General features: G+C 35.5%; 1 protein-coding gene across 7 annotated transcripts in view; it reads right to left on the reverse strand.

Moving 5' to 3' along the window:
- Window positions 1-511: 511 nt before the first annotated feature.
- The window catches only part of DENND4A (DENN domain containing 4A), a 139,425-nt gene continuing 117,637 nt past the window's right edge, over window positions 512-22,299 (reverse strand). For 4 of the 7 annotated variants that reach the window (XM_077881536.1, XM_077881541.1, XM_077881538.1 and 1 more), the window contains 11 exons: window positions 19,492-19,681; window positions 14,919-15,013; window positions 13,487-13,662; window positions 13,249-13,395; window positions 11,568-11,766; window positions 11,077-11,331; window positions 9,991-10,108; window positions 9,845-9,871; window positions 9,210-9,372; window positions 8,984-9,048; window positions 512-3,051 (listed from right to left, as the gene is read on the reverse strand). In XM_077881536.1, the coding sequence (XP_077737662.1) occupies window positions 2,915-3,051; window positions 8,984-9,048; window positions 9,210-9,372; window positions 9,845-9,871; window positions 9,991-10,108; window positions 11,077-11,331; window positions 11,568-11,766; window positions 13,249-13,395; window positions 13,487-13,662; window positions 14,919-15,013; window positions 19,492-19,681 (1,572 nt within the window). In that variant the 3' untranslated portion in view covers window positions 512-2,914. The remainder of the gene's footprint in view (window positions 3,052-8,983; window positions 9,049-9,209; window positions 9,373-9,844; window positions 9,872-9,990; window positions 10,109-11,076; window positions 11,332-11,567; window positions 11,767-13,248; window positions 13,396-13,486; window positions 13,663-14,918; window positions 15,014-19,491; window positions 19,682-22,299) is intronic. The other 3 variants (XM_077881540.1, XM_077881539.1, XM_077881542.1) reach the window with 1 other exon arrangement.

Here is a 22,299-nt window from a genome sequence, read left to right on the forward strand (position 1 = left end):
CTTTCCCTTTCTGCTTTGAAATGAAGTGCCTAATAGCAGCTTTTAAGTTCTAGTAGGAAAAATCAAAATAAAACCGAGCCATCTCACATTACCATACAAATTGGTATCTTCTAACCATATGCTTACAACAGTATTTAGAAATACAATATAACCGCCTTCTCTGTACATACACCAGGCTAACACTTGCGAGTTGCATTAAAGTATCATAGTAATTACCAGCATAAAGTAAAATAAGTATTTATCACCTAAAATGCTGAACCAACATTTTCTGGGGCCATATACAAAAATGTAAAAACATATAAGAAAAACTTAAATAAAACAAACTGGTAGTTTTAGAGTTTTAAAGCACCCTTGTCCCCCCAAAATATCAGGGAATGGAAAAGACAAAAAATCAGAATATGAATAGACTGCATAATTCCCCCATCTGGCAGTAGGAGGAAAAGCTGAATATTAAAATACAAAATACAAATGTATGACATTCAAAACACCATGGGAGGAAGTAGTAAACAAGTTATACCAGGACACAGCATGGTTTATTTTCAACTGTTAAATGTATAAACAAAACTAAGAGTAAGAAAACAAGAGACACATAATGTAGCAAAAATGTATTTCTCTCCAACACAATTGGCCATGATTCTTCAAAATGTATCCTCAACAGAGAGAAAATTGAAGAAAAGTTTGTATAGAATTATTTTAAAGGATGATCTAGATGTTAATTTTCTTTCGAGCAGGGCTTACCACTTTCTATTCATGTTTTCGGTTTTATTTTTAAACACTAAATTTGTACAAATAATATTCCCTGGGGATTTAAAGTAGGGGAAATAAAACCCAACCAAAAGCAGAAACAAAACTTTGTATGTGTGTGAGGGAGGAGATAAAAATTAAACTCACTTTTCCATATGAGTTTGAACCATAAAGAATAGGCTTTACCTCACTTTTCTTGGTCAGATATTTGAAATCAAACAACTATAATTCTTACATATATTTTGTGTTAAACACAAGCAGTGAAAGCTGTTCTTATAAGGGAAGAAAACACACAACAACAAAAAAACCAAAATAGAACCCCAGAACCCTATTTGGAAGGATATTTGTTGCCAATGCCAAAGTCTCATTTGACAATTTTCAAGTGATTTAGGGAACAAAAGACTCCATTAGACTGTGAAACTTGGATATGAATTATAAAGGAGAAGACTGGAGTTGTATTTACAAAGGAAAGGCATATATATGTGCATAGCACCAGATTTTTCAAGTAAGCAAGTTCAGCTCCAAACTAATTCAAACCAAAATTTCACATTTGTAAACTCTCCCCATTACTTCCCCAGGTAGAAAGCTGTGAAATGTGTCAGCTTGATGCTATTCACTAATGGTGTGAACTTAAAAGGTAGTTTTTCTGTAGCTAAATTGATTCGAAGTCTCAGATATCCCCAGTACAAGTGTCCTGGACTCTACTGGCTTTACACACCAAATTTGGAACCATCCCTTTCCTTCTTCTTTGAAATTGTCTAGAGAATTCATTCATGACAATGTGTGTAACCATGCACACACACATATTGACAATCTATAATTCTAATAGTCAAAGAATACTTTTTATCAGAAATTACCCAAAGAAAACTAAGTTTTGAAATAAGGGGACTAAAAATATTTTTTTTAGAGTCTCTTTAATACTCTTGGTACTTAAACATTCAATTTATTGTCTGATTTCTGGATATTTCTGGGTTTTAGATTCCATACACTTCAGATTCTGAAGGCTTACTGAAAAAGCCATGTTCCTCAATATGGGAAATTCTATCTGGCTGTACTTTGAGAGTTATAATTTTTCTACTTTTGAAAAAATATTTTGAATATTTATATATATGTATATATATTATATATATATATAATAACAATACTCTGGTAGGTCATATTCCAGATAAATATGACATAACCTGCATCATACCCAATATTTTAGATATTAAAATAAGGGTAAAATTTGGAATAAGTTGTTTGACATATTTTCCAAAGTAAATGTTCATGTAGAATATTAAAATTTAAATTGATATTTGGCTTTGTAAGCTATCCCTGTGTACTGTATGCATCTGTTAGTGATAGAGAAAATTTTCAAATCGTAGTATATTGAACCTGATTTTGCAGAAGCAGACTTGGAACCTCTCCAGCTCTCCTCCCACAAGGCTCAATGAGTCAGTCTGGGCAGTGCACACCTTTGCTTTCATTCATTCACTGCAGTCAGGATCAGTGGTACTAACATGCAATCCTAGCACAACACTGACACTAGCACTGACATTTGAATCATTCCCCCAAGTAATAAAAAATATATATATAGAGATTGATAGATATACATATAGAGATCTGCAGCTGAACTAATTACTTCAAATAGCAGCAGACAAGGAAAATAAGCACTTAACTGCTTGCTTCATAAGTTTAAGTTCATTTTGTTTGTTATATTGTTTAAAAATTAAAAAAATATCAACTTACTATAAACAATTTAAAATATGTATAATACAACTTCATGGTCAAAACATTTGAATAGTCTATGAAAACAGGAAATACTTTGATCTTACATTTGTTTAAGTTCCATACACGATTTTTCAGTGTGTCTCTTCCAAGAGAAACCATGAAACTACTGTCTTATTTTGAGAAGTAATTTTGCTCAGGGATTTCCTTGTCACAAAAATACTTAATTACTTGTTATGGAAGAAGTAAAGAAAAAAAAAAAAAGAAACGGGAAACAAAATGGCTCTTTCCTCACTTGTCACTCTTCTCTTTTGAAAACATTCTGTACATACACTATCTGGACTTTTGAACCATTTACAAATGCATTTTCAAAAATTGAAGAAAAAGAGTTTAGGGTCTTTAAGTGTTATTTTATACATGGACTATATAATACATATTGAAAATATACACACACGTGCGTATTTTAAAGATAAGGTTCTCCAAAGGTTTTTCGACATTCCATCACCCCTGTACTTGGTGGTCTATCACAGTTGTGTGTACTCTTGACTTGACTAGGTGTGAGACGATCGTATGCCATCTTGTATTCTTTATCAAATGCATCTGCAAAAGTTCATAAGGAAAGAAGGGCATTCAGCAATTTATACTCGATATTAACAACAATCAAGTTTTTGTAATATTACAGAACTATAAAATCAGAGGCCAAGAAACAATCTCTAGGTCGTTTCTGCCAACTAAATGACTACAGGAGTTCAGAGCTCAAACAGGGACCTTAAAATCCTTAGCATTTTATTTATTAGGATTTTATTCATTTATTTATTCATGGCAGACAGAGAGACAGAGAGGAAGAGACTCAGGCAGAGGGAGAAGCACGCTCCACGCAGGGAGCCCGATGTGGACCTCGATCCTGGGACTCTGGGATGATGCCCTGAGTCGAAGGCAGACACCCAACCACTGAGCCACCTGGAGTCCCAATCCTTAGCATTTTAGAGCTAGATTATAAAGACCATTGAAATTTAAAGTTGTAAGATATCTTCTTTTTAAGAGTCTTTTTTCCCAAGTTTTAAAGTTGTGGTAAAATACATATAAAAATTATCATCCTACCCAATTTTATAGTTCGTTGGCATTACAGACCATCACCACCATCCATAACTCCTTTCCTCATACAAAACTGAAATCCTATACCCATTAAACAATAATTCTCCATTCTACCCTCCACCATCAACCACCATTCTATTTCTGACTCTGTGATTTTAACTATTAAGTGCCTCTTAAGTGGAATCCTACAGTATTTGTCTTTTTGTGATTAGCTTATTTCACTTAACCTAATGTCCTTAAGGTTCATCCATGTTGTAGTATATGCCAGAAGTTCCTTCTTTTTTAAGGCTGAATAATATTTCACTGTATGTATAAGAGCACATTTTGCTTGTTCATTCATCCTTCAATGAACACCTGGATTGTTTCCATATTTTAGCTATTATGAATAATACTGCTGTAAACACTGATGTACAAATATCTCTTCCAAATTCTGTTTTTCTTTAAAGACTGTATGTAGGGACACCTGGGTAGCTCAGCAGTTAAGTGTCTGCCTTCGGCTTAGGATGTGATCCTGGAGTTCTGGGATTGAGTCCCCCATCGGGCTCCCTGCATGGAGCCTGCTTCTCCCTCTACCTGAGTCTCTGCCTCTCTCTGTCTCTGTGTTTCTCATGAATAAATAAATAAAATCTAAAAAAAAAGACTGTATATATTCATTTGATATATATAGAGAGAGCGAGCACAAGCAGGAGGAGCAGCAGGCAGAGGGAGAGAGAAAAGCAGGCTCCCCACTGACCAAGGAACCTGACTGACATGGGGCTGATCCTAGAACCCTGGGATCACAACCCGAACAGAAGGCAGACACTTAACCGAGTCACCCAGGCACCCCCTATTTTTAACTTTTTAAGGGAATTGCCATATTGTTTTCCACAGCAGCTGTACCATTTGACATTCTCAATAATAATGTACAAGGGTTCCAATTTTCTATATCCTTACAAATACTTATTTTTTTTTCCATAGGAGCCAGCATCATGGTGTGAAGTAGAACCCCAATATAGTTTTGATTTGCATTTCCTTAATAATTAGTGATGTTGAGCATCCTTCATGTGCTTATTGGCCATTTGTATATCTTCTCTGGAGAAATGTCTATTCAAGTTCTTTGCCCATTTTGAATTGGCTTTTTTTTTTGTTAAGTTTTAGAAGTTTAAAAAATTCTATTCTGGATATTAATCCCTTAACCAGATATACAACTTGCAAGTATTTTCTTCTACTCTGTGGGTTGCCTTTTTACACTGCTGATATCATCTTTTGATGCAAACAATTTAAATTTTTGTTAAGTCCAATTTTTAAATTTTTTCTTTTGTTGTTTGTACCTATGCGTGTCACATCCAAGAAATCAATACCAAATCCAATATCATAACAGATTTTTGTTCTTTTCTCCTAAGAGTTTTATAGTTTCAGATCTCACATTTAAGTCTTCAATCCATATTAATCCCATTCTGGGGGCTCCAACCAAATGATGTTATTAATTTCCCAGGTCCTTATCTCCAAATACCATCACATTAGGGCTTTAACATACTAGAGATAGGGCACAAACATGAAGTCCATCACAATTGGTGTTAATCCTTAAACATTTGATAGAATTCACCATCTGGTCCTGGTTTTTCTTTCTGGGAAGTTTTGGGGGTTTTTTTTGTTTGTTTTTTGTTTTGTTTTTCTTTCTGGGAAGTTTTTGATTATTGACTCAATCTATTTATTTGTTATAGCTCTTTTAAGGTTTTCTATTTTAGAATCAGTTTTATAGTTTCTGTCTTTGTAGAAATTTGCCTATCTCTTCTGAGTTACTGAATTTATTGTCATATAATTATTTATTGTACTCTCTTATAATTCTTTTTATATCTGGAAGGGCAGTAGGAATATACCCTCTTTTATTCCTGATTTCATTAATTTGAATCTTCTTTTTCTCTTACTAAAGGTCAATTTCATTGATCTTTTCAAAGAACCAATTTTGATTTTGATGAGTTTCTCTTCAAAATTTTTTTTCCTGTTTTTTTTCTCTATTTCATTTATTTCTGCTGTAATACTTATTGCTTCCTTTCTTCTGCTTGCTTTGGGTTTAGTTTGCTCTTTTTCTGTTTTGTAAGGTAAAAGGTTATGTAGGTATTTACATGTAAGTTCCTAGATGATTAATTTTCCAGTTAATCATTTAGTGGCTGAGTCTGTTAAGTGTCTGACTTGATTTCAGCTCAGGTCATAACCTTAGGGTCGTGAGATCGAGCCCCGTGTCCATCTCTGCACCGAGCGTGGAGCCTGCTTAAGATGCTCTCTCTCCCTCTGCTCTGCTGCTCTTTCATATATATATGTGTGCTCTCTCTCTCTCTAAATGAAACAAAACTCCCAAACCAAAAAGGGACAAATATTTACAACATTCTGCTCAAAGCCCCCTAGTTGCAATTTGAACCCATTCAGTTTTTTTTTTTTAAGATTTTATTTATTTGAGAGAGAGAGAGAGAGAGAGAGAGAAAGAGAACACGCAGGGGGAGCTGCAGAGGGAGAGGGAGAAGCAGATTCCCCACTGAGCAGGAAGCCTGATGTAGGGCTTGATCCCAGGACCCTGAAATCATGATCTGAGCTGAAGACAGATGCTCAACTGACTGAGCCACCCAGGCACCTCATTCTTTTCCTCTTTTTAATGGAAAGGGCACCTCAACCCATTCATACAGTATTTACTTACAAAAAAATTATAGGTTAAACACAGTTACGCTTTTGTTAGCTTTCTCCATCAAATAGTCCTTAATTCTAAGTAAGTTTTATCTTTTTTATTGGAATTTGTCCAGATTTTTCCACTTTTTTTTTTTTTTTTTTTTTTTTAACAAGGAAATCTATGACTCAATGTACCTTCTGAGTACACTGTTCCCTGGTTATATTTCCCTGGGTCTTACTTTTTTTTTTTTTTTTTTTTTTTTACAAATCAGTCTGTCCTTTATTTTTTAAAGTTTACTTATTTACTTATTTTTTAGTAATCTCTACACCCAATGTGGAAGCTTGAATTCATGACTCCCAAGATCAAGAATCACAGGCTCTTCCCACCCAACCAGCCCAAGAGCCCCTCTTTTTCCTTTAAATGTTGGTTTTGTGTAAAATACCACACCGAAACCACTTGTACTCTTACATTAGCTTCTTAACTGCCCTTTTCACTATTTGTTGGGTCTGGACCCAATTTGTTCTCCATAGATTAGAGATTCTGGTAAAATATATATTGGATCATGTCTCTCTCCTGCTTAAAAAACCCCAGGTATTTCCCACTACACTGACTATTCTGTCCAAAATACATGGCAGCGCCTATAAGACTGTATGAACTAGTTCCTGGCTGCTTCTTCAAACTCATTCTCCACACTCTTTCCTGGTCACAAAGCACTTTAGGTACCTTCTCTGCATAGTTCAGTCTGCCTCTCAGCAGAAGCCTCCAGAAGTTAACCCTTTAACATCTAGGTTCCCCCTCCATTAGTCCATTCTAATATCAATTATTTTCTCATTTATATTTGGTATCAAATTTGCTTTTCTCCTCCCATTATTGCTCTAGTCTCTGATCTTTCCTCTTGGATTTCTAAATTCTCTTTGGGCGTCAATTCTGAGTCTACACAGAAAGTGATAGTTTTTTGAGGGATACCCAACATATGTATAGACCATGAAGAGTTCTGCACCCAGAGAAAGCCATAAAGGACAAGCCATAAGAACTCAGATGCTTCCAGAAACCTTCAAAGAACTGGCAAAGGAAGTTACTATCAGGTCTGTCATCACAGAGAGTCAGGGGAAAAGAGCCCTTGAACTCATGAAATGGTAAATTCCTTTAAGGTACTAGTAAAAGTACCTATATAATAATCTCCAAGCAGATCTAATAGAGGAGGAATAAAATTTTCCATGGGGGTTAGGGTCAGGAAGGAAGCATATTTTTAAATTTGGCTCTGGTTGGGGAAGGGGTGCAAGGATAAGGAAATTTAACAGCACCACTGCAGGGATCATGTAATGCTTGTTTTGGCTACAGCAAAGTAAATGATGGATTGTTGAGATAAAAGCCTTTTTATACTTTCCCTCTCACAGCATCATTTTAGTGGGTCAGGAAATTTAAACTTTAGCTAAATTTGACTTTTCTATAGAATGTGCTAAGAAAAGGTTAATCACTTTAGATAATGAATACATAAAAAAATATTACCTTTTATCTATTTACCTTTATCTAGTAGTTTCATTCTGTAAGATGCTTGCCATCTCACCCACACATATCATTGCTCCTGGATTCTACAAGCTCTCTCTTGGCATCAAGACTGACACAGGTCATATTTGGTGAGAAGGTGACTGATACTGCCTTGAGATACCCAGTTGGGGATGGCCGCTCTAAGGCCTCTACTTCATCCACTAACTCCTACTCTTTCCCATCCTTTAGTGAACTTGTTGGGAAGCTAGCACCACAGGGAATGCCCCTGTTCTCTATTCATGTTCCATATGGTCTGGCTGAGCAACCTGTAATAGGGCATAAGCTTATTGTATATTATCATCATTTTGAGAGGCGCCTGGGTGGATCAGTCGGTTGAGGATTTAACTCTTGGTTTCTGTTCAGTCATGATCTCAGGGTCCTGGGATCAAGCCCTGTGTCCTGCTGCATGCTCAGTGGGGAATCTGCTTCTCTTCCTCTCCCTCTTCCTCTGCTCCTCCATGCACACGCGTGCGCGCACACACAGACACACACACCTCTCAAATAAGTAAATGAATCTTAAAAAAAAAAAAAAGTCAACCAGTATTAACCAACTCTAAATAACTGGATGTTTTTAAGATAGTATACAATCACCTATTAAAGTATGGCCGATTACACATCTACTCTTTAATTGGAAGGTTTACTTAAGCAGGGCACCCAAGTCAGATACCACTCAAGTCAGAGGACTTACATATATCATTATGACTTTCATTAACTTATTTACATTATAACTTCTCAGACAAAATGTCAAAACTCTGCTCCAGTCTCTCAATGCCTGATAGCCACCCATTCTTTTTTATCTACTGGGGACTATTTCTGTCCTTTCCTGAGACCCATAAGTGGAAACTTAAAGGGAGCCAGGCACAACTACTGAGAGAAGAAGATGATCAATCAAAAAAGTTTGGGGCCTATGAAATAGATATCTAGCCACTTTACATCCCTTCTGAAACAACAGCAGTCCCGGTTTCATAGGACTTTTGGGAGAATTATCAGAGAGAATACATGGAAAGTACCTGCTTCAGTGTTAGGTACATAGCAGGTCCTCAAAAAATGTTAGCTTTTATCATTTATCATTACTATTACTAACAATGACTAAAGTATCTATTAAAGAAATCAAAGAATCAGAATATATTAATATAGTTTAATATTAAAATAATAATACTAAAATAATAAAGACTATCAATATTTAAAATACTTTTAAAATGATACCATGGTATATAAACTCTACTTGTTAGATGTTATGCTAATTACCTATATCAATGTTTTCTCTTCCCAGTGCCACAAGTGAGAGAAATAGTATTTCTCTATATAAACTCCTAGGGGAGAAAAAGGAGTGAAGATATTACTATTCATATGGTCTCTACGTTCTGCACAAAAATATTTATACTAATATAAGCATGAGATAATAAAACACATTACTAAGCCAATAATATGAAACTTTTTAGAGGAACATTATTTTCATTTAAGACACACTTACCTCTGTCTTTTAAAATGAGGATATTTATTCAGTGTCTCTAAAATTTGACTCATTGGTCCATAGACATCATTCATTTTAATGCTTTTTACCATATTTTTCAACAGTTCCTGGTTAAATGAATTATCACCCTTTTGCAATAAATGGACCATAGGATACTTTTGGGCTGTAAAAGACCAAAGAGCAGATGAAGGAAAACGTACTCTATATAAAGAACAATGTAACTAAGCAGCAATTGATAGTTATTAAAGAAGTTACAAAGCACTAAAAACAAATTAAGGGCAGTAGATAAAGGAATAGAAATCTAAGAATGAGAAAGAAAAAAAAAAAGGGAACAGAAGGACACATAATGATGAAAATAGGCCTAAAGCTTTCTGTGGCCTCAAACAGACAAATTCTAAAAATGCGTTTTCCTTAATACAGCCCCTGGAGAAAATTCTAAATCAGCAGCCTGGGATGGAAACAAACAAATACGTAAAAAGAAGAAACTGGGACGAGCAATGTGCTAAAAGCGAACTCCATGAAACATAACCCCTCCAGCACATACGTAGCATCACTCAAAACACAAAACCAAAAAACCAAAAAATCCCTTGGCCTCCATGGAAGATAGTACTAAAAACATCAAACTTAACACTCACTCTCAAACAAAAGAGTACGATTTTGACCTGTAAGACAAAAAGTAGGATAGTAAAATAGAAGTTAGTTATATATTAGTTCAGGCTATTTAAAGCAAGTAGAGATTACTCTTACATAAACCAAGTCAGCATTCTATGACAGCACTTACTGTGGGCATTCCAGAGGATGTACAAAGGCTGTCCCGGATCCTGATGTAATTTCATATTGTCCCATAACATTTGTATTAAAACGTATTTACTATCTTCCGACATACAGTGGCGAGGAATCTGTATTGAAGAACAAACATATTCATTAACAATTCTTACCTGATAATGTTTGGTAAATATCTTATAAAGATCCTTACAAATATTTTTTAGGATATATGTATGCAAGAGAGGAAAGAGCGCAGGAAATGACCGGTTTGTATGCATCTAACTCTACTGAAGGAAGATGAGCTGAGTTGAGAAGTTAATGTTCTCTGAAGTAGCAGTTTTAACCAATTACTTAGATCAATAAGAAAGGGTACCATGAAGGGCTAACCTTAACCAACTTATAACTGAGGGTGCCCAGAAAAATGAACTCAGGAGCCTCATTCTACATCGGTCCAAGACCTCACCCTAGATAACTCACTGAGTAAACCTCTTAATCATTCATTCATCATGTCCTGAAAATCCAAAGCATATGCACAATCATAGACATGAGTACAAGTAGGCAGAAAAAGTTCCTAATTTAGAGATGTTGAGATTTAGTGGGGATGATACACATATGAAGAAGTAAAACACTTCTACATAATAATATATCAAAAATACAAGTAAACATATAACTATCTAAATGCTATGCAAAAACTGAGAAAAGGACTGAAGAGAATGGTAGGACATGCTGAACTAGGAACAACAGACATCCTCCTAAAAATGTGTAAGGCTTGTTTTTGAAGGAGGTATGAGGCATGAGTGGGGCCAAATCACAAACTCTTCTTGTAAGAGTCACTGACACTTTCTTTTTGAGGTTACAATAAAAACATACACCATTTTATTATGTCAATTTTACAAGAAGGCTACAAAACTTGATTTTGTCTTACGCTAGGGCTTTAGGAAGAAAAACTATCTGAAAATGCAACTAAAACAATTTTACTGATCTAATGTTTCAGATGGTTATTTTATAAAAACAACATAAAAATTACTTTTTTTGTCATTTGGTATATGCAAATATAATGGTGACAGTAGCACTGCCTTTTAGTTAATTTTTATTTTCATACCTTTGAATACTTGTTACAATGCTCAGAAGAAAGAATCAATCCAGGTAAGTTACTGGGTAAGTCGAGACGTCTAAAATACCACACCAGGTTCCAAAACACGATTGGATGATGATCCACAAAGTCTGCCACTGTTATTGCATGGTCACCTTCATTTTCCAGTAAGCTTTCAAGCTCCTTCCATACCACTAAAGGACTAAGATATGGAACTGTGATAGGATCTGGACTAGGAAGGTGCCACTCTAATCCTAAAGAATCCTGTTGAATAAATAAAAAACCATAAATGGAAAATACAACATTGATGATATTAAATCAATTATAAAAATTCCTGTCACAATTTCCATGTAAATAAAAAATACTATAATTTTATCATTGGACTAGAAACTCTTCTTGATCATTATAAAATTGAAGTTAATGAGGCTGTATAGGGCAAGGGGAATAAAATCATATGTAAATCATCAATATCCAAATTTAAAAAACACCAAAATACATACTGTAGCTCCTTGTAAAGTAGTTGGCAGGCTGCCTGTAGGAATGAGCTTCTGGCCTCCAGTGTCTTCCTTATCCAAGGGGCCATAAGTACTAACACTCCTGGCCATTGGAAATATTGGACATTTTGACACACCTGTTTTTGATCTATCAGCAGGGATGTGAATAGTTCGGGCACATGTATTTTCCAGCAGTTTAGATTTGCTTGGGCATTGAAGAAAGAAAAAAAGCATATCATTGTCTAGATTTATTTTATTTCATCCAGAAAGACCAGTGCTTTAGAATCAGAGCTGGATACGTAGCAAAGTAAATCATATAAAGATGTTAGTCAGGCTATTCCCATAGGATATATTTTTAAGTAGTCTAATCATGTTAAATTTTCTTTTTTTATCCAGTGAACTTTAAATATCCAAAAGTTATTCATTTATTAAAAACATTTAGTGGACAACTTTTATACATCAGGAACCACAGTAGGCCCAGAGGATAAAGCAGAGAAAACAGGCACCTATTTCTTCAGGAGTCACAAGCTTGTGGGACCCAGTCAGAGAAAGGGCTATGCTAAAACTACGACCACACAGATTTGCAGTTGTGCTGTCTAAGCACTCAGGCTTAGACATGTCATGTCAGCCTCCCAGTTCCCTGCAGGCATTTTTTTCTGCAACATGCAGTTACCAATAGGACATCTCCCGTCCCGCTATAGATATGGTGTCTGATACTTCTCCAAAATGAAGTCAGTTTCTGCATTTGTTTTAAGTGTAAATGTACTTATATTAGGCTTACTGTAAAGTCCTCTATCAGCTCAAAATGTTTTCTCAGATTACTAAATATTCCAAAGTAAAGTAAGTTAGTACTGATGTAATTCCGAAAGAGAGAGAGAAAAGAGAAAGATATTCATGATGAACTTCAAGTGTTCTACGGAATTTTTACTTTTTTTTTTTTTTTTTTTTTTTTTAAAGAAGCTCTATGCCTAACATGGTACTTGAATTCATGACCCTGAGATTGAGAGTCATATGGTTTACCCACTGAGCCACTCAGGTGTCCCTGGAATTTTTACTTTTAAAACATAGTAAACATTATCATATAAGAATTATACAACTTAAACTGTATTCATAAGGCATAAATTATAACTGTTTAAACATTTAGATTATTAGAGAATTTTTAAAAATTAAAAAAAAATTTTAAGATGTTATTTATTTACTTGACACAGAGAAAGAGAAAGAACAAGCAGGGGGAGCAGAAGGCAGAGGGAGAAGCAAGCTCCTTGCTGAGCAAGGAGCCCTAAAGTGGGGCTCAATTCTGGGACCCTGAGGGATCCTGACCTGAGCTGACGGCAGATGCTTAACCAACTGGGCCACCCAGGTGCCCCGGTTATTAGAGAATTTTAATACTGTCTTAATTAGGGGTAAGAACTTAAGATTATGAATCTAGTATACAAAGAAATTTGAGAGAGAGAGAGAGAGAGAGAGAGGGAGAGAGAGAAATCACATGGCAAAAGGAGAGGGAGAGAGAGAATCCCAAGCAGGCTCTATTACCCTGAGATCATGACCTGAGCTGAAATCAAGAGTTGGACACTTAACTGATTGAGCCACCCAGGCACCCCTAGAAATTTTAAATGGTCAGCTGGTTTTTCTGTCATTTTCAGAAACATGTAATATATGTTAAAATATAGTTTCACATGATAATTACCTATTGAGATCAAAATTCCCTTGAACAGAGATAACAGACGTGTCAAGACCAGAGGCTGATGTTGAGATACAAGACTGCCTTGTCTGACTTGAAAGGGAGGATGGAAAATGCATATTTTCTGTAGATGGACTTGACTTCAGAAAGTATCTGCAATGTGAATCAAGGGAGCTTTTTGAGAAAAGAGATATTCTAGGAAATATCCTCAAACATGAAGGTAAAAGAAAGCACAAATCCTTACCTTCCGGGTCGTCTTAAATCTCTTATTTCAATATTCAGAAAGGGCAAGAAGAGATTGCCACAAAACGGGCATGTAGTATTGAGATTTGAATCATCTGCTGTCCAGCCAGCCATGATTTCCTCATCATGGACAAGACAATCACAAGTTCTACACCGAGAGCAACTTGAGATAAGAACCTATGGGAGAAAATAGCACTTTATAAAGTGAGCCTATTAGAGATACAATGAGTTAAAAACTATTTCAATCCATAAATCTGTTGGAAAACTAAAAGAAGGATTCAGAAGGTATAAACAATAACAAAAAATAGATTATATTTAGCTAAATCGAATTCAAAATTTTTACTTGAAAGGGAACCTTGCATTTAAGTGAGCATTTTTACCATTATAATTACTGCAAAACCTGCCATGGTTTTATTAATGAAAAAGTAAATCCAAGCACTAATTTGCTAATACCCAAAATAGGTATTTGTAATTTTGTATTATGGGTCTGTATGCTACTCATGGTATGGTCACCAGACGAGTGTGAATCTACAAGTCTTTCTGATTTGTGATAAGTAAAGAAATTGAGAAGTGGACTTAGAAACTTTTAAAGCAATTGGTCATTGTTGCCATATGTTTGTGATCAATATACATTTTTTACTACAGTATCAGTCACGACAGATTGGGCATTAATTAAATACTGCAACAAAACCCTGGTCTGTCACTAAAGACAAGAGGTGTTGCTATAGATAAATGTAAACGCTGTCATTACATGAATAAAATATAGAAATTCCTGAAGCTATCAGAAACTTTGTCAATTATAGTATCAGGGCTCACTATTTCTTTTCCAGCTACGTGCAAATCTATTTTATGCAAATTGGCCTGAAGAAGCGACAACACTCACAAATGTATTTGGAAGCAATTTTTATAAAAAAATTACGTGAAACTTTTAAAGTGTAAAAGCATAATTTTTTCATTGTGAGAAAAAGAGACACAGCAGCATCTCCAGTAGATATCCACAACAAACTGACAGAAAGAATGACAAACATGATGGGCAAAGGGAACACAAATGCCAAACCAGCTCCATGTCCCCTCATAAAAGCATGCTTGCATAGTAGAGTTGGGTTTTTAAGAGGTTCAGATGTGAAATAAAAATTCCAAGAGAGCATACAGATAAAAAGAGATAACTAGAAATATTGAAAATGGAATAAGCTTTGTACATTGATAAATCTCCCAAAAGAAGGAAGAGACTTGCTTCTGAACAGAGATGATGCAGTATGATGTTAGTATTCTGAAATACTGGATATTTTAACTTTATTCAGCTGCAATATACATTCTGAAATTTTCAGACGCTACATATTTAACTTTTTATTACTCTACTCCTGACCATGAATACTTAAGAATGTAAGTTTTATAAGTGGTATAGGAAGATACTCTTTGGATTAAAATCGTACCTCCATTGCATAGTTCTGGAAGATATTTGTATTACTTGTGTTGCAGGAAGATGCCACTTCTGATTTCCCAGGTAAGGCAAACTTTGACAGGGATCCTGTTCATTATTAAAAAACAAAGAGTAAAACCATTACAATTAACGAGAAAGGACATGAAATCTTTTATTTCCATAAATTCTCTGATAAACTGTCCAACTGTCCTATTCAGTTCTATTCCAATAGCACAACTTAAGAAAACAACAAATAAACAATGAAAAACATGCTTTTCAAGGCATGCATTTTTGTTTTGAGCACAAACTTAAGGAAATGTGCTATAATTCTACAGTTTCCCACATGCTGGGGGTGTGCATTTATCATGAAGTACTTTTCGGGTACAGGCTACAAGGCATTTCAGTTATTTGTAATTTGCTTTTTCTCTTTTTCTATATTTAAAATACAAGAATGGTGTTTAGTTCTAAGATCTAAAAGACATAAAATAGCTAATTTTGTTTCCAATCATAAAAAGATTTACTGGTAATTCTCTGTCTTCTCAGGATCTTTGAAGATCTGGTACAGTAATCTTGTTCTTGAAGAATTTCCAAATATATTCTTAAGAGTAATGGATATTAGTAGGGATTAAAACAACAACAATAAACAGTAAGGGGAGTTCTGTAGTCAAATCAATTGTTGACAGTGGCTGTACTTTGTTAGTAAGACTGGACGTAATCTGTACTTTTTTTTTCCTCAGTAGTTACTAAATGTTATGAGTGAACACTTGTATTTTTATAAAGTAAAGTTAAAAAAATAAATAATGCAATAAACTACCAGTTCATGAGAAACAGATAAGACGGGAAGACATGTTAAACACCAACTGATGTGGGAAACAAAGGCAGAAGAAAAATTATTAAATTTCCTTACTACTTGCAGGCCAGTGACAAGTCGTTGAGGTGGGCTGAGTGACATTCCTCTTAGGGACTCAAATGCCTGGATACTGACACTTTGCTAAGGATAAAGGGCAATCTTAGCCGACCTTCAGGATCCTGTGAGTCTACTTTAACATATAAAAATTCCTTTGGAAACCTCCTTTATCTCTACATATCTCTACATACAGCACCCTCCCCCCCACACTTTATTCACTCTCCTTTGTCCATGAGATTCATTCTTTAACTGGGTGAGACAAGAACCTCACTCTGGCTTTCTCCTTAGGCAATCAGCCTAATCTAGACTAATGGCCTGATTGCTTTAGTATATAAATGACAATGGGAAAAAGAGGTATCTCTAGACCTACCACCACTGGTCCTAGGCTGGCTTCACAGATGTGTTGAGAGGGACAGAAAGGGAGGACGTCTCCGTCAGCCTGTAAATTGCTTACATTTGGTGGTAACTGCAGTGCTTTCCTGGATGGTTCCCCACAACCCTCTGTAATTCCTAAAGCTAGTTCAAAACTGCTTTCTCAGACCTCCTATCAGGCTTGACTAATGAAATCATTTCTGTGGGCAGCCTCCCTTTTAAATCCAATTAATCTAGAGCACAGAATATTCATTTTAATAAATATGAATCGGGTTGTGAGGTTTATTTCTTAGCACAACAAATTATTCTTGTATGTTAAAAAAGGAGGGGGCATAATGAGTTAATCACCCGATTTATTCATGAATGGAGGACAAGAGGGGGAAAAAGAGAGAGAACAAAGAGGAAGTTTGAATAGACATATCAACCAAATGCAACAAGGAGACCTTGTCTGGATCCCAATCTGAACAAACCACCTATAAAAAAGAGTTTTATGAGATAACTGTGAAAATTTAAATATTTGATAGAAAATATTATATCATTAAAACATTAAAAAAGATAATAGCATTACAATTATGTTCTCAAAAAATGAATGCTTCACCAAAGATACACAGCGTACATGTTCCAAACAGGCCATGCTAATGTTCATCTGTGAAGCGAGCAGTGACTAGATGTAGGCAGGAGAGGAGGTTCTGGATGTTGTTAAAGTTCTGGTTTTTGATCTAAGGTGTCCTCTGAATTTCTGAAATGTATTTACATATGTAAAAGTGTACACATTACATTGCATATTAATAAAATTAAAAATAAAATTATCAAATGCATAATTTAAAAATGTTAAAACTTTTTTTTAAAATTTTTATTTATTTATGATAGTCACAGAGAGAGAAAGAGAGAGAGGCAGAGACACAGGCAGAGGGAGAAGCAGGCTCCATGCACCGGGAGCCCGATGTGGGATTCGATCCCGGGTCTTCAGGATCGCGCCCTGGGCCAAAGGCAGGCACCAAACCGCTGCGCCACCCAGGGATCCCCAAACTTTTTTTTTTAAAGAAAAACCACTGGCCCAAAATGGCATCACTTAGGCTGAGTTCCCAAAGAGGGCTTAACACCTAATCTAATTGCAGTTTCAATCTCCTTCAGAGTGTAGTCTTAGCCAGTCAGTCAGGAATATTCTGACCAGTGCCAGGGAGCTTGCCACATGGGCCCTCTCTCCACCTCACAATGGCAGATGTTTTAGTCTGCCTAAAACCCCCCGTACTACTCGCTAAGGGAAAGTGACTTTGGAATATCCTTCTCTTTTGCTATTAACTTTCTTGCCTCACCTTTCTTCTATAAAAAGCCTTCCATTTTGTACATTTCCTTGGCGCCTACCCTCTACTTGCTAGATAGGATACTGCCTGATTCAAGAACTGTTTAATAAAGCCAGTTAGATCTTCAAATTTACCTGGTTGAATTCCACTTTTTAAAACAATATAAAATATTAAAGCCCTTATATTTTAGAGCTACATGTGGAAGTATTGATGAATAAAATTATATGCTGCCTAGGATTTACTTTATTTATTTATTTATTTATTTATTTATTTATTTATTTATTTGCAGGGGTTTAAGGATTTACATTTATTTTTTTATTTATGATAGACCTAGAGAGAGAGAGAGAGGCAGAGACCCAGGCAGAGGGAGAAGCAGGCTCCATGCCGGGAGCCCGACACGGAACTCGATCCCGGGACTCCAGGATCGCGCCCTGGGCCAAAGCTAGGCGCGAAACCGCTGAGCCACCCAGGGATCCCCAGGATTTACTTTAAAATAATCTGTGGGCAAGAAAAAAAATGTTGGGTCTACAGGACGGGGACAGAAAACAAGATTGGCCATTTGCTGATAGCTGTTGCAATGGGTAAAGGCTAAATGGGGGTTCATTGTGCTATTCTTTCTACTTCTGTGTACATTTGAAAATATCCACAATAAAAGCTTTTTAAAATATCAAAGGTGCACATGAAATAATATTATAATGCATCCATTCTTCACACCATATCCTAGGTTAAATTTCAAATGGATTAAATATCTAAATCAGGGATCAAATCTACTTGGGTATGGCCACAAGCTAAGAACGGTTTTTACATTTTAAAGTGTTGTTAGAAAAAGAAAACGATAAAAAAGAATTATGTGATGAAGAGGTGTGTGGCCCACAAAACCTAAAATATGATAGGTTTTACAGAGAAAAATGCCTAATTCCTAATACCTCCAACTCCAGAAGCAATAGGGGAAGCACTAATAAATTTGATGACCTAAAATTAAAAACTGTGTGGCAAAAAACAAAACAAAACAAAAAAAACAACTCCACAAAAACTTGACAAAATTGGAAAAAGTATCTCGCAATTATGTAAGAGACAAAGAATTAATTCCCTGATATAAAAAAAAAACCTAATAAAACTTAAAAAAAAAAAAAAAGGATCAACAAGTGAAATGTAGGCAAAGGACAGTCCATAGAAAAAGAAATACAAATAGTCCTTAAACATATAAACAGTTGCTCAATTTATAAGGGAAACATAAATGAAAACTAAACTGAAATACAGTCTTTACTGATCAGGTGGCAAAAGTCCCAAACTTTGCCAAAATATTTTGTTGACATGGCTGTGGGGAAATAGGTATTCTTATACACTGCCAGTGGGAATGCTAACCAGTATACCCCTGAGGAAGACAACCTGGCAATATTGCTTCAAGGAAGAATTTGTATCTTTCAAAGATACCCTGGCAAAAACATAATACATATATGCATCATAGCATTATTTATAATAGTCAAAGACTGGACACTTAATGTCCACCAATAGGGAAGTGATTAAAATAAACTATGATATATTCACAGATGATTAACTATGCAACTGTACAACCGAGTAAGGCACAATGTGATGTGATGATAAGTAAGGCACAATGTGATGTGATGATAAGTAAGGCACAATGTGATGTGATGATACGGAATGATCTTTAGGATATATTGTTAAGTGAAAAATACAAGTGGGAAAGTATGTTACTTTCTGAATAAGAAAACAGGAGGTGGTAAAAACACTCACTCCCATATCCCCATATTTTAAAAGAAACAACAATGGAAGGATAAACCAAAATGAATAAAAATGGTTACCTCTAGGCACAGGAAGAAAACAGGATGAAGGAGTGGGGATGGGAGGTAGACTTTTCTAAAAGTACCTTAGTTCTTTTTGTTTTGACTTTGGAGCCATGCAAATCTTTTACAAAATTAAAACAAAGGAAAAAAAAGTAAAGGTATCACATACAATATGCAGTATCATCAAACTGGACAAACCTTCTAAGGAGGCAGAACTTTCCAGGCTTGTTCTGCTGAAATCAATTCCCTTATTCCCTGAAGCAGCACAGCTCTCTTGGGAGGAAGTGGCTCCTTCCAATTCATGGCAGACATCTTCATCTGTTAAAGAGGTAGATTCAGAATCCTGGGCTCCCACTGAAGAAAGACTGGTACGATCAGAACTTTGATCCTAAGGACATAATTACACGCTTAATTTCCTTCATATTTAAAGTTAATTATTTAAAATGTCACTCCTAAGGCAGAGGAAATGCCTAATCACTCAAATGATCAATCAACATTACAACATCTACAGAAAGAAAATAACCAATTTCATAAAGGCTACTAATTTGGCAAATATGGGTCAGAAATCACTCAGATGGTGTTTTTAGTTAGATCAAAGTAGAGATACCTGTTGGTAAGGTACCGTTGCTAGTCTGAAGCTTCATTTACTGATCATTTTCCTCCCTGCGAATCCCAGCCCAGGATGATACCATTAGAATTGCATTTTAAGCTTCTATAAGTACATGCATGTTTACATTTTATTATTTTCCATAACAATCTAAGTTTCAAAGACATGTATTTCCAGTTTCCATTTTTGAGAACACCAAAGTCTAAGTTAAATGTGTCTCTGGTTATACCAACAATACATTAAGAAAATCTGGTCAATATGAATTGTTGTATGACAAAAAAAAAATTAAGTATCTATAATTCTACTGCCCAGATAATACAACTTATTTTTTTTTTCTAGTCATGTGTGTGGGTTGTTACTTTTAGGATTATTTGAATATTTGTATTGGCTTTTCAGCTATATCTAACTGCATTTTTTAAAGTGGATACTCCAGGAATTATAATATGCACACCCAGTCATTTACAGGCTACTTAAAGTTAGTATTGCACCACTTGGTATACAATAACATAATTGTAATGAATGTTAGCAGAGTGAATCCCATTATCACTGTAAATCATGTACATATATCAAATATTCCATAAGATAACGTTGCAATTTTCATTTTGGGAAATTCTAAGTCTTTTAAGGAATTTAAGAGGTAAAAAAGTAGTCTTTTATATTAACTATTTACCATGTGTTTTGTTCTTCCTTCATTCCTGCAGATCCAGTTTTCTTTGTGGTATTATTTTTGTCAGCCTGAAGAACTTCCTTTAGCATATCTTATACAGCAGGGCTGGCCAGGAATTCTTTTATCTGAAAATGTTTATATTTTACCTTTCCCCCTGAAGAATATTTTCATTGGATATTGAATTCTGGGTTGACAGGTCTTTTATAACACTTGCAAGGTGTTGTTCTAGTGTATTCTTTCCTTCATGGTTGGGGTAAAAATACATGGTCATTCAAATCCTTATTCCTCTGTAGGTAATGTGTCATTTTTCTTTAATGGTTTTCAAGATGTTTTTAATTTTTCTCCTCGCAGCTATTTTATTAACAGATGGATATCTTTGTCGCTTAGCAGTTTGCTTATGTGTGTGTAGATGTGGTTTTCCATGACTTTATCCTGTCTATAGTTTACTGAGCCTCCTGTATCTGTAAATCTAAATACTTCACCAAATTTGGGGAGTTATTTGTTTATTACTTATTTCTCCATTATTTTTTTTCAGATGTCTTTTCTATCATAATGTTTTCCTCTAATACTTCTGGAACTCCAATTATATGTTATTCCTTTTGATATTGTCCCACAAGTCTCTGAGGCTTCATCTTTATAAAAAGTCTTTTCTCTCTCTGTTCTTCTAACTGGATAATTTCTATTACTCAAACTTCAAGTTCATGGATTCTTCCCTCTCTCGTCTCCATTCTGCTACTGAACTCATCCAGTGAGTTTATTTCGGAGTATATTTTTTAGAGATAAAATGTTTTTTTTTTTTTTTAAATAGTTTCTATTTCTGGCTGACAATTCCTTCCTTCTCATTTATTTCAAATGTGTTTTTCTTTAACCTCAGAGAATCTAGTTATAATGGCTGCTTCAGACTTTCCGTTGGGATAATTCCAACATCTGGGTCATCTCTGGGTTCTCTTTCCCTTGAGAACTGGGCCACATTTTCCTGATTCCTTATGTATCAAATAATTTTGGATTTTATTTTGAATACTGAATATTATTGCTGTGTGGTCTAGGTGCTGTTATAATTTCTTGGAGGACACTAATGCTTTTGTTACAGTAGGCAGTCGACAAAGTTATGTTCAGATGGTAATTTGTGTTTCAATTTTTGTAGGCAGTGACTTCTTAGTTTAGTTCTGTAAGCCTTGTCTCTGCTAGTTCACCTTTACCCCATGTGATGTGTAGCTCAAGAGCTAGGCTGACACTCGTGTAGTCCATTCACTGAATCTGGGAATCCCCTTCCTTTGGATTCCCTTCAAACTCTCCAGCTCACAGATGCCCCCCTGTCCAGGAACAAGGGGGTTTCTCTTGAGGTTTCAGTTGCCTGGGCTGCCACACCACACTGTGACTAGGACCTGCTCTTGGGGCAAATACTCATGAGAAAAGAAAATGGGGAATTCACTTCTGTCTGGGTCTTTCTCCACAATCTGCCTACTTCTTCAGAATCCTTAGTTGTTTTTTGTGTTTTGTCTGGAGTTTTTAGTTATAATCAGTGGGAGGGATGGGCTTCAGTGGCTTTATGTTTCCACAGTGGAGCTAGGACTCTCTGATTTTTATTTATTATAGAGATTTATTTATTTATTTGGGGGGGGCTCTCACGAGCACACACATGTGCGCACACACACATGCCATGCACACTCACACATGCAGTCTTAAAACAGACTCCCTGCTGAGCGCAGAACCTGACCTCACAACTCTGAAA

The sequence above is a fragment of the Canis aureus genome, chromosome 32, assembly GCF_053574225.1.
Source record: "Canis aureus isolate CA01 chromosome 32, VMU_Caureus_v.1.0, whole genome shotgun sequence".
NCBI classification, from domain to species: Eukaryota; Metazoa; Chordata; class Mammalia; order Carnivora; family Canidae; genus Canis; species Canis aureus.